This window comes from Medicago truncatula, chromosome 3 (genome assembly GCF_003473485.1).
Source record: "Medicago truncatula cultivar Jemalong A17 chromosome 3, MtrunA17r5.0-ANR, whole genome shotgun sequence".
NCBI classification, from domain to species: Eukaryota; Viridiplantae; Streptophyta; class Magnoliopsida; order Fabales; family Fabaceae; genus Medicago; species Medicago truncatula.
Window position 1 is genome coordinate 7,712,781 of NC_053044.1, and position 14,571 is coordinate 7,727,351.

Genomic DNA, 14,571 nt, shown 5'->3' on the forward strand with positions numbered 1-14,571 from the left:
AGTGTTTCAATTACTCTACCATGAAATACATGAAATATACCATGGGATGGAAACAACATTTAGTACATAATGCCCAAGAAAGGAGTAATTATGATGATCCTGAGCCTGTAAAAGAGGCACAACCTGATGGAAATGCAAACAATCAACAATACGTTCAATGACATGATGGGAATATTGAAGGTGAGCATGTAAAACCTGATATTGCACAAGATGAAGTTATGGCAGATGCTAGATACTGACTATGGGGAAGAAAATGAGTTATATGATTGGCAGATGCTAGATACTGACATGATTGGCTAGGTAACGAAACTCCGTAACCGGCAAGTTCAAGTCAATGTTGGGCTCCTTGGTCCAATCCTTCTTAGGGTAATAATGTTGGAAATAACTCGAATAGGGGAAATACTATGAATGGAAGTGGGGGTGCTTACAATTGAGACAAATAAGCTTATGGTTCGCCATCTGATGTAGGTTCGAGTGGTGATATGTCATAGGTTGTCACTTTGCTGGAGCACTTGCGAGTGCAGCAGGATGAGATGCGGGAGCACCAACATGAGGAGGCACGTAGGCGACATACTCATGATGAAGCACAAACCCGATAATTTCAGAAGTTTCGACAACAACTTCTTAATTCCTATGGAAGAGATTTAATTTGCATCATATGCTACAAATCAGTTCAATATGCTTAACGAAAATATCCAATTCAATCATAGCTCCACTCAATACACTATTAGAGCGCTACACCAAACTGCGGACGACAACCATCACCGCTACAATATTTATTCGGTGTGCAATATGCTTTTCTATTGAATGCATTCCAAGTCAAATGTGAGTGCATGTTATACTACAATACTTTCTCCAATGAGAGAAATATGGATGTTCCAAGATGAGAGAGTCCAGAACAATGTAAATCTCTTTTATATCTTTTCAGAACTTGCAAAAGAGGAAAAAGTTAGGGACTGTAATGATGTTTTCTCCAACAGAGGATCAAAATCGCAACTAGTGAAAAGTTAGAGATCAAAAATACGCTTAAAAAATATTCAAAATTAACCACATTAACTTGAATCGATCAGTTTTTTGAATTAATTATCCAAATCAATCCACATGTAATTTCATCTCTAAGCAAGTGATTGTTTTTTATTCCTGTATGTGGTGTGAACACCACAACTAAAATAATTAAGTTAGACACTTTCATTTTGATTTGAATTCTATGTGTAAATCTGATAGATTTGACACTTCCTCTCTACAAAGAAAAAGACAGTCATTAGTCAGAGACATTTGTGGCCTTTCAATTTCCAATTTGTGTCATTATTTACAACATACTCTCTCAGCCACAGTTATCCAACCATTATTGAGCAAACACAACATACTTTTCGAAGCTGCCACACAACTCATTTTTAGGTTCTTGTCTTCTCCATCAAAGTTTGTACTTTCTGTCACCCTTTTTCTTATTCTTTCATATCTTGTTTGGATGCTCTTTTTGTTATATATAATATTTACAAGTCTATTGGAAGCTTTTTTGTATTGTTTTTTTAATGATAAAGTGAGTCATGTTTCTTTGACTAAGTTTGAATTCAACCTATTATTCTATGTTTTTTTTATAGTTATATATTGCTGTGTCTTCAAGATTAAAATAATATAATTATGATTGGTTAATGTTTCTTACAAGTTTTGTCCTCATACTATTGACTGCCTTTGATTTATTTGTTACTAATAATTTAATAAGCATGTGATTGTGAGCATGTTTGAAATTCTGACCTTGAAGTTTATTTTCATGATTCACAAAAACATATTGATATTTGAGAGAGAGTGAAGTGGCCCTTATTGAATTTATGAATAAAATTACTATGTCATGGTTATGAGTATTGATCATGAGAATATCAGTGTTAACTTATAAAATAAAATTTTCAATTTGGAATACTATAATTTTCAATATTTTTTTCTTTTATAAGTAGTGAATTTTTTTTCTTTTATAAGTGATGAATTAACATGCTTTCCATTTCACAAAAATCTGGTGCTAATTTCGGTCGGCAAGTCCATACAGCTCTGACTTTAAATGGGCCCCCCACATGTGGGCAGTGGGATTGGTCCCCTCAGATTAGTCGATTCTTTGATTAGATACCGAGTTTTCAAAAAAATAAAAAATAAATAAAATAATAATAATAATAGAGATCATGCTAACATATGTCCTTAGGATTCCACAAATAGTAAGTATTTATTGAGAAAAAGTAATTTTCAAAATTTTAAGAAATAAACTCGAACATTTTCATAACATAATTTCTATCTTTGGTATACTAACATGTACCCTTAGGGCATATATAATCACTCTCATATTTTTATTTTTCTGATGTTCAGTTATTAATCATTATGTGGTATAAAGTATAACTTAATTTTCTATTTTTTAACTGTTAAATAAAAGAATCTGTAAGAAAAATGTTGGATAAAAGAAAGTTTGAATTCTACTCTATAGTTTCATAAGATCTTTCTATAAATCAGCTTTTATCTATTACTGCAGTTAATTTGGATTAGTTACTGACTACTGTGTTGGACTTGGATGCTGCTGCAATTCATTCAGTCATCATGAGACTCTACCTTGCATTGTTTTTCTTTTTGGCCTCTCTTCAAGTTACTCTAAGTAAAGATATTGAACATGGTTTGCTACTAGTAAATGGAGCTAAAGCAAAAGCTGAAACAGGTGATAACTTCATTTGCGCAACGATTGATTGGTGGCCTCCTGAATGCAACTTCGGCGTTTGTTCTTGGGGACATTCGTCTATTGTAAATTTGGTGTGTATTTTTAGATTTTCACCTGTATAGAGAATAAAATCAATACTTTTGAAATTTTATGTTTCCTTGGAAAGCAGCTAACCCGTTTTAGTCATTGTTCAATTGAATGTGGATTGATTTTTCAGGACTTATCTCGTCCTCTCCTTGCCAAAGCAATCCAAGGTTTGTATGTCTAAATTACTTAAATGTATATGATTTAGACAAATTGTTAGTTTTATGACCGATGTTTTATAAATCGGATAATTATTTTGGTCTCAGCGGTTTGATCTCTGGTCTTGTTTTTAAAAATCGGATAATTTGTTAGTTTTATGACCGATGTTTTTAAAAATCGGATAACATTGTTGATGACATTATTAATGTGGTTGCATGAAGTTTAAATGTATTAAGCATAATGTTATTCTTTTCATATCATGTTCTGATAGCCCTTAAGCCTTTGAGGATAAGACTTGGAGGTTCTCTGCAAGACCAGGTGGTGTATAACGTAGGAAACTTGAAGTCTACTGGTCATCCATTTCAAAAGATGAAAAATGGTTTGTTTGGATTTTCAAAGGGATCTTTACACATGCAAAGGTGGGATGAGCTGAATCATTTTTTCAATAAGACAGGGTGAGGATCTTCTCATTATATTTGTTATTATCCTCACCGCCACCTTCACTTTCTCTTCTTTTAAATCTAATAAAAAGTATAGTTTCAATTTAGTGCTTTCTTCCATATAATTGAAGACTTTAGGTGATTTACTTATTTTGTTATTTGAAGTGATTCAATGTATTGTCTTCTATCCTGCACTATTGTAACAGTTTTTGTTAGCTTACAAAGAGTGTCTGAGATATCAGGATGTGATCGACCCCATTTTGTGTAAATATGTACCAAAACAAAGAATTTGGATGTCTGTCTGGTAGAATTATGATTACGTCTGGTAGGAGTAACTTAATTGAAGTTTGACACTTGCAGGGTGTTAGTAATAGGACTCCTAAGGGCAGTAGTTATAGAATAATAGTAGTTTATTTAATAATATTATAAATTAGTTACTGTTACTTATGTGCAGTAATTGCTGTCTACAAAACTTCTATGTAACTGCTACAGGAGAGAGTTAGTATTATAAATAAGATGCAGAGGAAAAGAAAGGCATTCAGGGATTGGGATAAAGGATTGGTAGGGAGAGACCAAGCTCTCGAATACTTGGAGGGGAGAGAACCAAGACTCTCGAATTTCTTGGGATTATATTGTAATCTTACTATTAGTTTATATTTTGATATCAGTTCCTATCACAGGGCCATTGTGATGTTTGGCTTGAATGCCCTCATTGGGAGGCACAAGATTAACAATACTAATAATGTTTGGGAAGGAGCCTGGGACCCTACAAATGCTTATGATTTTATAAAGTACACTGTTTCAAAGGGATACAAGATTGATGCATGGGAATTTGGTACGACAATAGACAAAGTAGTTTGTTATTTTCGTTAATGGACTGATCTATAGTTGTCAAAGCCTAGGGGTTCATGGTCCAAAAGGTCTAAACAAGTGTTGTCAATCGCAGATCATAGAAAAGATCAATTCATTCAAATTCCACTACGCAACAATGCTATAGTGCCGTTATAACTGTTATTGACAACATTTTGTTAGTGTATGGCGGAACAACACTGGTTTAAGCCAATTGATTTTCATCCCACTTTAGTCTTCTCTGTTGTTATCCGATGTGGACTTATTGCATATGCTTATGTAGGTAATGAGTTGAGTGGTACAGGCGTTCGTGCATCAGTTGACGTTGCACAGTATGGGAAAGACGTGATAAACCTTAAACGAATTCTAGATGAGTTATACAAGAACTCGAGGTTCAAACCCTTACTTGTAGCACCTGATGGAAGTTATGATAAGGAATGGTACAATAAGCTTCTTCAGCTTTCTGGTCCAGGCGTAATCAATGTTCTGACTCATCATTTATATAACATAGGCCGAGGTTTGCTTATCACTCACATAATTCTTTCTAGTATAGTCAATTTCACTAAATATCTAATATCCTAAGATATGTAGATATTCTTCATTTGTTTCTATTGCTGTTTTAATTTCTTTTACTTGAGGAATTGGTGGTTTACTCATATTGAAATTGTATCAGAATATATGTTTTGTTCACTTGCATGCAAAATATTACTGTCTACCATTCATAATCAATTTCTAAGTTAATTTCTCTTTTTCAGCTATTGACACACATCTTTTAGAGAGGATTTTAGATCCTGATAAGTTGAGCGAAGCGGAAACAACTTTCAGAAATCTTTCAGAAACCATTCAAAAACATGGTCCTTGGGCTTCTGCATGGGTAGGAGAATCTGGCGGGATATCTTGGAGTGGCGGTCGTGATGTATCTGACACATTTGTGAATAGCTTTTGGTAATAATGATTCCATCATTTTCTTTTCCTCTTTTTAAGTTTTAGGTGCCAAAAGAAGAATTCTGATTTTTTACTTAGAATGTGTTTAACCAATTATATGAATGACTCGTCGTAGGTACTTAGATCAACTTGGAATGGCATCCACCTACAATACCAAAGTTTATTGTAGGCAGTCATTAATTGGAGGGAACTATGGTCTTCTCAATACCTCCACTCTCGCTCCTAATCCTGACTACTACAGGCACGTATAAATTAAATATTACAGAATTTTTTTTTTTTTAGAGACTAATAGATAGCTTGATATACTTTTATTTGAGGATTTATAGTGGTAATGCATGTCATTGTTAAACATATCTAATCCTAGATTCTGTTTCTGCAAACAGCGCACTATTGTGGCATCGGCTGATGGGAAAGAAGGTTCTTGGTGTTTCGACTGATATTTCTTTGCCATTTTTACGCACCTACACCCATTGTTCAAAAGAAAGGGTAAGTATGCTAATTTACTACAACCTCTTAGGAAGGATATTATATTATAGAGGAACCTGATGAGTCCAGTTTTTATTCTTTTATATATGATATGATAAATATAATGACATCATATGAAGCTTAACACGCGTGTGCTAGAAATGATGTAAATATGGTAACTATGGATTGACTTTTTGGCGATTATTATAATTCGAGTATCTTAATTAGTGTAACTATGGGATACCGATTCTTAATAGTTTCGTAGTTGAGACACATAGGTTCTGTCAAATGTCTAGTTTCTGAGAGACAATAGTCCATGAATACCTAGTGGATCCGTTATTAATTGCTGTATTTTCCCCTAAAACCATGCTTCTGCTTCGGTTTCTGATCTGCACTGACATTGGCAGCCATGTTTATCTTTTTTCGACCTGTTAGAATTCAGAGAATTCTCGAGAGGAACTGATATTATTAAAGTTGAAAAATGAACTGATTCAGATGCAAGGGAGGTCGCAACTATTTATAGAAGTTGACGGACGAAGATAATAGCAACTGTTCAGCTAGATCTGTGTGATCAGATACAGTTACAATAAACTTATAAACCCGAGTAAGTAGACTCTAATACTCTCCTGAAACCTCAAGGTGGGTCGGAGCCATGAAAAGATGATAGATCATACACAGTGGTTAGGATATGAGAACTACATATGTCATATCTTTAGACAACGTGGGACTAAACACAAACCGTCATTCCCAACAGAATGAAGGTGCTGCAGACTACAACATAGGCAACCCAAAGTTTCCGCTATTAAAGCGGCTAGCGGAAAACTACAATTAATGCTACTTTCATCTTTCTAACATATTTTAATTGCTAAACTGAATAAGGTCATCTCCATTCCCATTAAATATATAAATATTTCCACACTACCTTCTATCCAATAAAGATCTTTGCTTTCTAGATCTTTATGTTTTTCGAAACTATATGCAATTTCAGTTGATAATGAATGTATGATAATATTGAATCCCGGTTGATTCAGTGTCATGCTTAATTTCCTACTAATTGTTACCAATTTGATTTTACAGGCTGGTGTAACATTATTGTTGATCAACTTAAGCAATCAAACTCAGTTCATACTCAATGTGAAAAACCATGTAACTGTTAAAACAAATGAAGTGGCCAAATTCAGGGAAGAGTATCACTTGACTCCAAAAGATAATAACCTCAGAAGCCAAACCATGGTGCTGAATGGCATTCCACTCAAGTTAACAAATAAAGGGGATATTCCAACAATGGATCCAGTGCACAATAATGTGAAATCTTCAATACACATAGCTCCTTTGTCCATTGCATTTATTGTGTACCTAAACTTTGATGCTCCAGCTTGTGCCAGGCACTGAAAACTATATAGCCTTGTAAACTAGGCCTTAAAAATAAGGAACTACAAGCTCTTTGTAATTCTAAGTAGTGAACAAGTTAACCCACTTGCGTTGGCTCAGTGGTGTTACCTTGGGACTTTGGAGTGTGATCCTCTCAAGGTTTCAGATTCGATTCTCTTCGGTGCCAATTTCATTATGCAAGTTATATACAACCTTTACAATAATTTTAATTTTGAAGAAGCATAAAAATGTATCAACTTATAAATCATATCCACAATAATGGGTTTATTAAGCAAGATTTTATATTAAATTCTTTACAACAATTGCATTCACAATATTAGGATGTTAGAGATCTGTTAGCGTGTCATGACCAAAATTTAAAATCTTAAATCTTGTTGCCAATTTCCACAAGATACCTTGTTAGAAAAGAAAGTTTCAAAATCTTACATCTTACTTGAATTTATCTTATAACATAATATTTATGTATATATTTGCAATAAACTACTCCTGACATGTTCAAAGATTTTCAAAGCTTTCTAAGATCAAATTGTGGCGAGGAATTTTACTGCTTCAAAGAGGAACAAGTCACTTTGGAAAGTGGCGAGTTCCAAGATGAGAGAGTCCAGAACAATGTAAATGCAAGTGGAAGAATCTTGTCAATCGCTACAAGGTCTCTTTCTCAGATTTGTTTGATAATGTGGATGTTGCAGAGAAGATTTTTTTGGGTTTGTGTGTTGAAAATGGATGATTTACTGGGTTGGCTTTGTGTGTGTTTTCAAAGAGAATTGCCCTTCTCCCTTTTGTTTTTGCTCATTCCCTTAATTCAGCTTTCAGCGAGTTTACTCATGCCCACAATTTTAAGATAGGTTCAATCATCTTTTAAGCCGGTTCAACCGATTTTCAAAGACTCACGCTGAATCAAGGGAATGAGTAATTTTAAAAGGGGGAAGAACGATTTTCTTAAGCAAAAGATTGCTTTCTTGGAGAATAAGTTGAAGAAATTGGTTTTTTTTTCTTCTTTTCCAATCTCACCTGCCAATCCAAAAGTGTGTGTGAATTTTACATTCAGAAATTACCTACGAGGTATACAATTCATTTAAGTGAGAAGTCACGTAGGCATTGACCAAGTCAATGTTAAAACTTGCAAGAGGGGGAAAAGTTAGGAGTTATAATGTTGTTTTTAATAGGGGACAAAATCGCAACTAGTGGAAGTTTAAACCTAAAAAACATTCAAAATAAACCGCATTAACTTGAGTCAGATCAATATTTTAATTAATTATTCAAATTGATATCCATGTAATTTCATCTTTGAATCAAATGATTGTTTTTTTTTTTTTTTTCTTTAATCCAATATGTAGTGTGAACACCCCTAACCAAAATAATTCATTCAGTTGGACACTTTCATTTTGATTTGAATTGTATGTGTAAATCTGACAAGATTTGACACTTCCTCTACAAAGAAAAGGACAGTCATTAAGTCAGAGACATTTGTGGCCTTTCAATTTCCAATTTGTGTCATTATTGACAGCATACTCTCTCAGCCACAGTTATCCAACCATTATATAGCCAACACAACATGCTCTTCAATGCCAATGTAGCATCCCAACAACCCATTTATTAGGTTCTTGTCTTCTCCATCAAAGTTTGTTACTTTCTGTCACCCTTTTTCTTATTCTTTCATATCTTGTCTGGATGCTCTTTTTCTTATATATAATATTTACAAGTCTATTGGAAGCTGTTTTGTATTGTTTTTTTAATGATAAGAATGAGTTATGTTTTTTTGACTAAGTTTGAATTCAACCTATTATTCTATGTTTTGTTTATTGTTATATCTTGTTGCTGTGTCTTCAAGATTAAAATAATATAATTATGATTGGTTAATGTTTCTTACAAGTTTTGTGCTCACATTATTGTCTGGTTTTGATTTGTTTATTACTAATAACTTAATAAGCATGTGATTGTTTGAGATTCTGACATTGAAGTTTATTTTCATGATTCACAAAAACATATTGATATTTTTTTGGTAGTGACCGGGGTTTGAACCCTGAACCTTGCATATTTTATGCATTGTTCCAACCAACTGAGCTAAACTCACACGGACAAACATATTGATATTTGAGAGAAAGTGAAGTGGCCCTTATTGAATTTAGGAATAAAATTACTATGCCATGGATGGTTATGAGTATTGATCATGAGAATATCAGTGTTAACTTATAAAATGAAATTTTCAATTTGGAATATTATAATTTTCAATATTTTTTTCTTTTATAAGTAGTGAATTTTTTTCTTTTATAAGTGATGAATTAACATGCTTTCCATTTCACAAAAATCTGGTGCCAATTTCGGTAGGCAAGTCCATATAGAGCTTTGCTCTGACTCTGACTTTAAATGGGCCTCCCACAAGTGGGAAATGGGATTGGTCCCTTCAGATTAGTCGGTTCTTTGATCAGATACTGAGTCATGCTAACATATGCCCTTAGGATTCCACAAATAGTGAGTATTTATTGAAAAAAAGTAATTTTCATAATTTAAAGAAATAAACTGACACATTTTCAAAACATAATTTCTATCTTTGGTATACTAACATGTACCCTAAGGGCATATGTAATCACTCTCTTACTTTTTATTTGTCTGATGTTCAGTTACTAATCATTATGTGGTATTTATGTAAAACCTAATTTTCTATTTTTTAACTGTTAAATAAAAGAAATTGTAGAAAAAAATGTTGGATAAAAGAAAGTTTTAATTCTACTCTATAGTTTCGTCACATCTTTCTATAAATCAACTTTTATCTATTACTGCAGTTAATTTGGATTAGTTACTGTGTTGGACTTGGATGCTGCTGCAATTGATTCAGTCATCATGAGACTCTCCCTTGCATTGTTCATCTTTTTGGCCTCTCTTCAAGTTACTCTAAGTAAAGATGTTGAACATGGTTTGATACTAGTAAATGGAGCTCAAGCAAAAGCTGAAATAGGTGATAACTTCATTTGCGCAACGATTGATTGGTGGCCTCCTGAATTATGCAACTTCGGCGTTTGTTCTTGGGGACATTCATCTATTGTCAATTTGGTGTGTATTTTTAGATTTTCACCTGTATAGAAAATGAAATCAATGCTTTTAAAATTTTATGTTTCCTTGGAAAGCAAGCTAACCTGTTTTAATCATTGTTCAGGACTTATCTCATCCTCTCCTTGCCAAAGCAATCCAAGGTTTGTATGTCTAAATTACTTAAATGTATATGATTTAGATAATTTGTTAGTATTATGATCGATGTTTTTAAAAATCGGATAACATTGTTGATGACGTTATTATTGTTGATGGCATTATTAATGTGGCTGCATGAAGTTTAAATGTATTAAGCATAATGTTATTCTTTTCATATCATTTTCGGATAGCCCTCAAACCTTTGAGGATAAGACTTGGAGGTTCTCTGCAAGACCAGGTGGTGTATAACGTAGGAAACTTGAAGTCTCCTGGTCATCCATTTCAAAAGGTGAAAGGTGGATTTTTAGGATTTTCAGAGGGATCTTTACACATGCAAAGGTGGGATGAGCTGAATCATTTTTTCAACAAGACAGGGTGAGAATCTATACATTATATTTGTTATTATCGTCACCGCCACCTTCACTTTCTCTTCTTTTAAACCAAATAAAAAGGATAGTTTCAATTTAGTGCTTTCTTCCTTATAATTGAAGACTTTAGGTGATTTATTTATTTTGTTATTTGGAGCGATTCAATATATTGTCTTCTATCCTGTACTATTGCAACAGTTTTTGTTAGCTTACAAAGAGTGTCTGAGATATCAGGATGTGATCGACCCCATTTTGTGTAAATATGTACCAAAACAAAGAACTTGGATATATGTGTCTGGTAGAATTATGATTACGTCTGGTAGAATTGTAACTTAATTGAAGTTTGACACATGCAGGGCCATTGTGATGTTTGGGTTGAATGCGCTCAGTGGGAGGCACAAGATTAGTAACACTAGTAATGTTTGGGAAGGAGCCTGGGACCCTACAAATGCTTATGATTTTATAAAGTACACTGTTTCAAAGGGATACAAGATTGATGCATGGGAATTTGGTACGACAATAGACAAAGTAGTTTGTTATTTTTGTTAACGCATTAGTTTGTTTTAGCATATGCCCAATTGGCGGAGTGTTAATGGACTGATCTATAGTTGTCAAAGCCTAAGGGTTCGTGGTCCAAAAGGTCTAAACAAGTGTTGTCAATCGTGGATCATAGAAAATAGTGATTATTTAAATTCTACGCAACAATGTTGAAGTCCCGCTGTAACTGTTATTGACAACATTTTGTTAGCGTATGGCGGAGCAACACTGGTCTAAGCCATTTGATCTTCATCCCACTTTAGTCTTCTTTGTTGTTATCAGATGTGGACTTATTGCATATGCTTATGTAGGTAATGAGTTGAGTGGTACAGGCGTTGGTGCATCAGTTGGCGTTGCACAGTATGGGAAAGACGTGATAAACCTTAAACGAATTCTAGATGAGTTATACAAGAACTCGAGGTTCAAACCCTTACTTGTAGCACCTGATGGAAGTTATGATAAGGAATGGTACAATAAGCTTCTTCAGCTTTCTGGTCCAGGCGTAATCAATGTTCTGACTCATCATTTATATAACATAGGCCGAGGTTTGCTTATCACTCACATAATTCTTTCTAGTATTGTCTACCATTCATAACCTATTTCTAAGTTAATTTCTCGTTTTCAGCTAATGACACGCATCTTATAGAGAGAATTTTAGATCCTGATCACTTGAGCGAAGTGGAAACAACCTTCAGAAATCTTTCAGAAACCATTCAAAAACATGGTCCTTGGGCTTCTGCATGGGTAGGAGAATCTGGCGGGATATCTAGGAGTGGCAGTCGTGATGTATCTAACACATTTGTGAATAGCTTTTGGTAATATTGATTCCGTCATTTTTTTCCCTCTTTCTAAGTTTTAGGTGCCAGAAGAAGAATTCTGATTTTTTATTTAGAATGTGTTGAACCGAATATTTGAATGACTCGTCGTAGGTACTTAGATCAACTTGGAATGGCATCCACCTACAATACTAAAGTTTATTGTAGGCAGTCATTAATTGGAGGGAACTATGGTCTTCTCAATACCTCCACTCTCGCTCCTAATCCTGACTACTACAGGCAAGTATAAATTAAATATTACAGAAAAATAAAAATCAGAGATTAATAGATAATTTGATATACTTATATTCCCTGGAATGTTACTTAAGGATTTATAGTAGTAATGTATGTCATTGTTAAACATATCTAATCCTAGATTCTGGTTCTGCAAACAGTGCGCTGTTGTGGTATCGGCTAATGGGAAAGAAGGTTCTTGGTGTTAGGAGTAATATTTCTTCGCCATTTTTACGCACTTACTCCCATTGTTCAAAAGACAGTGTAAGTATGCTAATTTATTACAACTTCTTAGGAAGGATATTATATTATAGAGAGATGTGATGAGTTTAGTTTTTATATTTGATTAATATCCCACGAAAAATTAAAGTTGATATGACATCATACGAAAAACTTAACACGCGTGTGTAACTGTGGATTGATTCTTTGGCGATTATTATAGTTTGAGTACCTTAATTTGTGTAACTATCTACGGGCTACTGATTCTTAATAGTTTCATAGTTGAGACACATAGGTTCTGTCAAATGTCTCGTTTCCGAGAGACAACAATAGTCCATGAATAACTAGTGGATCCATTATTCATTGCTGTATTTTTCCCTAAAACCATGCTTCATGCTTCTATAAATAGCTACTGGTCGCAACTATATATAGAAGTCGACCGACGAAGATAATAGCAACTGTTCAGCTAGTTCTGTGTACTATAGAGATTAGATACAGTTACAGTAAACTTATAAACCCGAGTAAGTATACTCTAATACTCTCCTACAAGCTCAAGGTGGGTCGGAGCCATGAAAAGATGATAGATCATACACACTGAGCTTTGATCTCAGAGCTTCAAATCTAGTTTGCGCTATTAACGCGGCTTTCAGCTTTTTAACATATTTTAATTGCTAAACTGAATAATGTCATCTCCATTCCCATTAAATACATAAATATTTCCACACTACCTTCTGATCGAATAAAGATCTTTGCTTTCTAGATCTTTTATGTTTTTTGAAACTACATGCAATTTCAGTTTATAATGAATGTATGATAGTATTGAATCCAGGTTGATTCAGTGTCATGCTTAATTTCATAGTAATTCTTTTTTACTGCAGAGTAATTTCCATCATCTGTTGGCTAATTTGCTATTAATTTAAGCAATCCTCAAATTCTTACCAATTTGATTTTACAGGCTGGTGTAACATTACTGTTGATCAACTTAAGCAATCAAACTGAGTTCATACTCAATGTGAAAAACCATGTAACTGTTAAAGCAAATGAAGTGGCCAAATTCAGGGAAGAGTATCACTTAACTCCAAAAGATAATAATCTCAGAAGCCAAACCATGGTGCTGAATGGCATTCCACTTAAGTTAACAAATAAAGGGGATATTCCAGCAATGGATCCAGTGCAAAATAATGTGAAATCTCCAATATACATAGATCCTTTGTCCATTGCATTTATTGTGTACCCAAACTTTGATGCTCCAGCTTGTGCCAGGCACTCAAAACTATAAAGCTTGTAAACTAGGCCTTAAAAATATGGAATTACTAGCTCTTGGTAATTGTGACTAGTGAGCAAGTTAACCCACTTGGGTTGGCTTGGTGGTGTTGCCTTGGGACCTTGAAGGGTGATCCTCTTAAGGTTTCAGGTTCGATTCTCCTCAGTGCCAATTTCAGTAGGCTAGGGTTGGCTTGGTGGTGTAGTGTTGGGACCTTGAAGTGTGCTCATCTCAAGATCTCATATTCGATTCTCCCAATGTCAATTCTGGCAGGCTAGTTTGGCTTCTTCAGAAAAAATAGTGAGCAAGTTATATACGGCCATTACAATAATTTTAATTTTGAAGAAGCATAAAATTTTATCAACTTATGAATATATTTGTTGGTTTACATTTTATTCTGTTTCACTTCAAGTTCAATGCAAAAGTATTCATTTCCTTTGCCATCAAGTTTCACATGTGAAAAACATATGTGCCTTTGATGGAAATAGATCCTCTCCATTTTCTCCATGTAGTTTTGCATATATATATATATATATATATATATATATATATATATATGTAATAAACCGACTCATTACATGTTCAAAAAAATGTCAAAGCTTTATAAGATAGGAGTATACATTATATAAATAATTTACAACTTATATAAAACTAGACTTAGACCCCGCACGTTGCTCGGGCGAGAGTTAATTTTAAATTATTAGCAGAGTGTTGTCAACAAAGGATGCAGAAGTTATCAACAAAGATTGTTAAAGAAAATATATAAATAGAGAACTCTTGTCTTGGGACTTGGAACAAAAATTCTTCCTTTTATCGTGTTTTTAGAGACCTCTTGAAACTTCATTCGTTGTCTTTCAAAATCTTCAAGATGTTTTGCTTTGTCAATTTGCATGATTTTTTCTTAAATTACATCAAAAACATC

At 33.9% G+C, this 14,571-nt stretch overlaps 2 protein-coding genes across 5 annotated transcripts; both read left to right on the forward strand.

Moving 5' to 3' along the window:
- The first annotated feature begins 1,275 nt into the window (after window positions 1-1,275).
- LOC25488661 (heparanase-like protein 2) lies at window positions 1,276-14,044 on the forward strand. 4 transcript variants are annotated; one of them, XM_024779912.2, is made up of 10 exons: window positions 1,276-1,398; window positions 9,810-10,077; window positions 10,181-10,217; window positions 10,404-10,587; window positions 10,937-11,091; window positions 11,429-11,662; window positions 11,743-11,932; window positions 12,047-12,172; window positions 12,328-12,430; window positions 13,341-14,044. In XM_024779912.2, exons 2-10 carry the CDS (start codon window positions 9,868-9,870, stop codon window positions 13,662-13,664), a joined length of 1,563 nt encoding a protein of 520 aa, XP_024635680.2. In that variant the 5' UTR covers window positions 1,276-1,398; window positions 9,810-9,867; the 3' UTR covers window positions 13,665-14,044. The 4 variants fall into 4 exon arrangements, with proteins under 4 accessions (XP_024635680.2, XP_024635679.2, XP_013459050.2 ...); XM_024779911.2 differs by lacking the exon at window positions 1,276-1,398 and adding an exon at window positions 8,473-8,626; XM_013603596.3 differs by lacking the exon at window positions 1,276-1,398 and adding an exon at window positions 8,490-8,647.
- LOC25488660 (heparanase-like protein 2) lies at window positions 1,286-7,235 on the forward strand. The gene is made up of 10 exons (XM_039832171.1): window positions 1,286-1,419; window positions 2,513-2,784; window positions 2,910-2,946; window positions 3,207-3,390; window positions 4,056-4,210; window positions 4,508-4,741; window positions 4,980-5,169; window positions 5,285-5,410; window positions 5,553-5,655; window positions 6,712-7,235. Exons 2-10 carry the CDS (start codon window positions 2,578-2,580, stop codon window positions 7,024-7,026), a joined length of 1,551 nt encoding a protein of 516 aa, XP_039688105.1. The 5' UTR covers window positions 1,286-1,419; window positions 2,513-2,577; the 3' UTR covers window positions 7,027-7,235.
- Window positions 14,045-14,571: the final 527 nt, after the last annotated feature.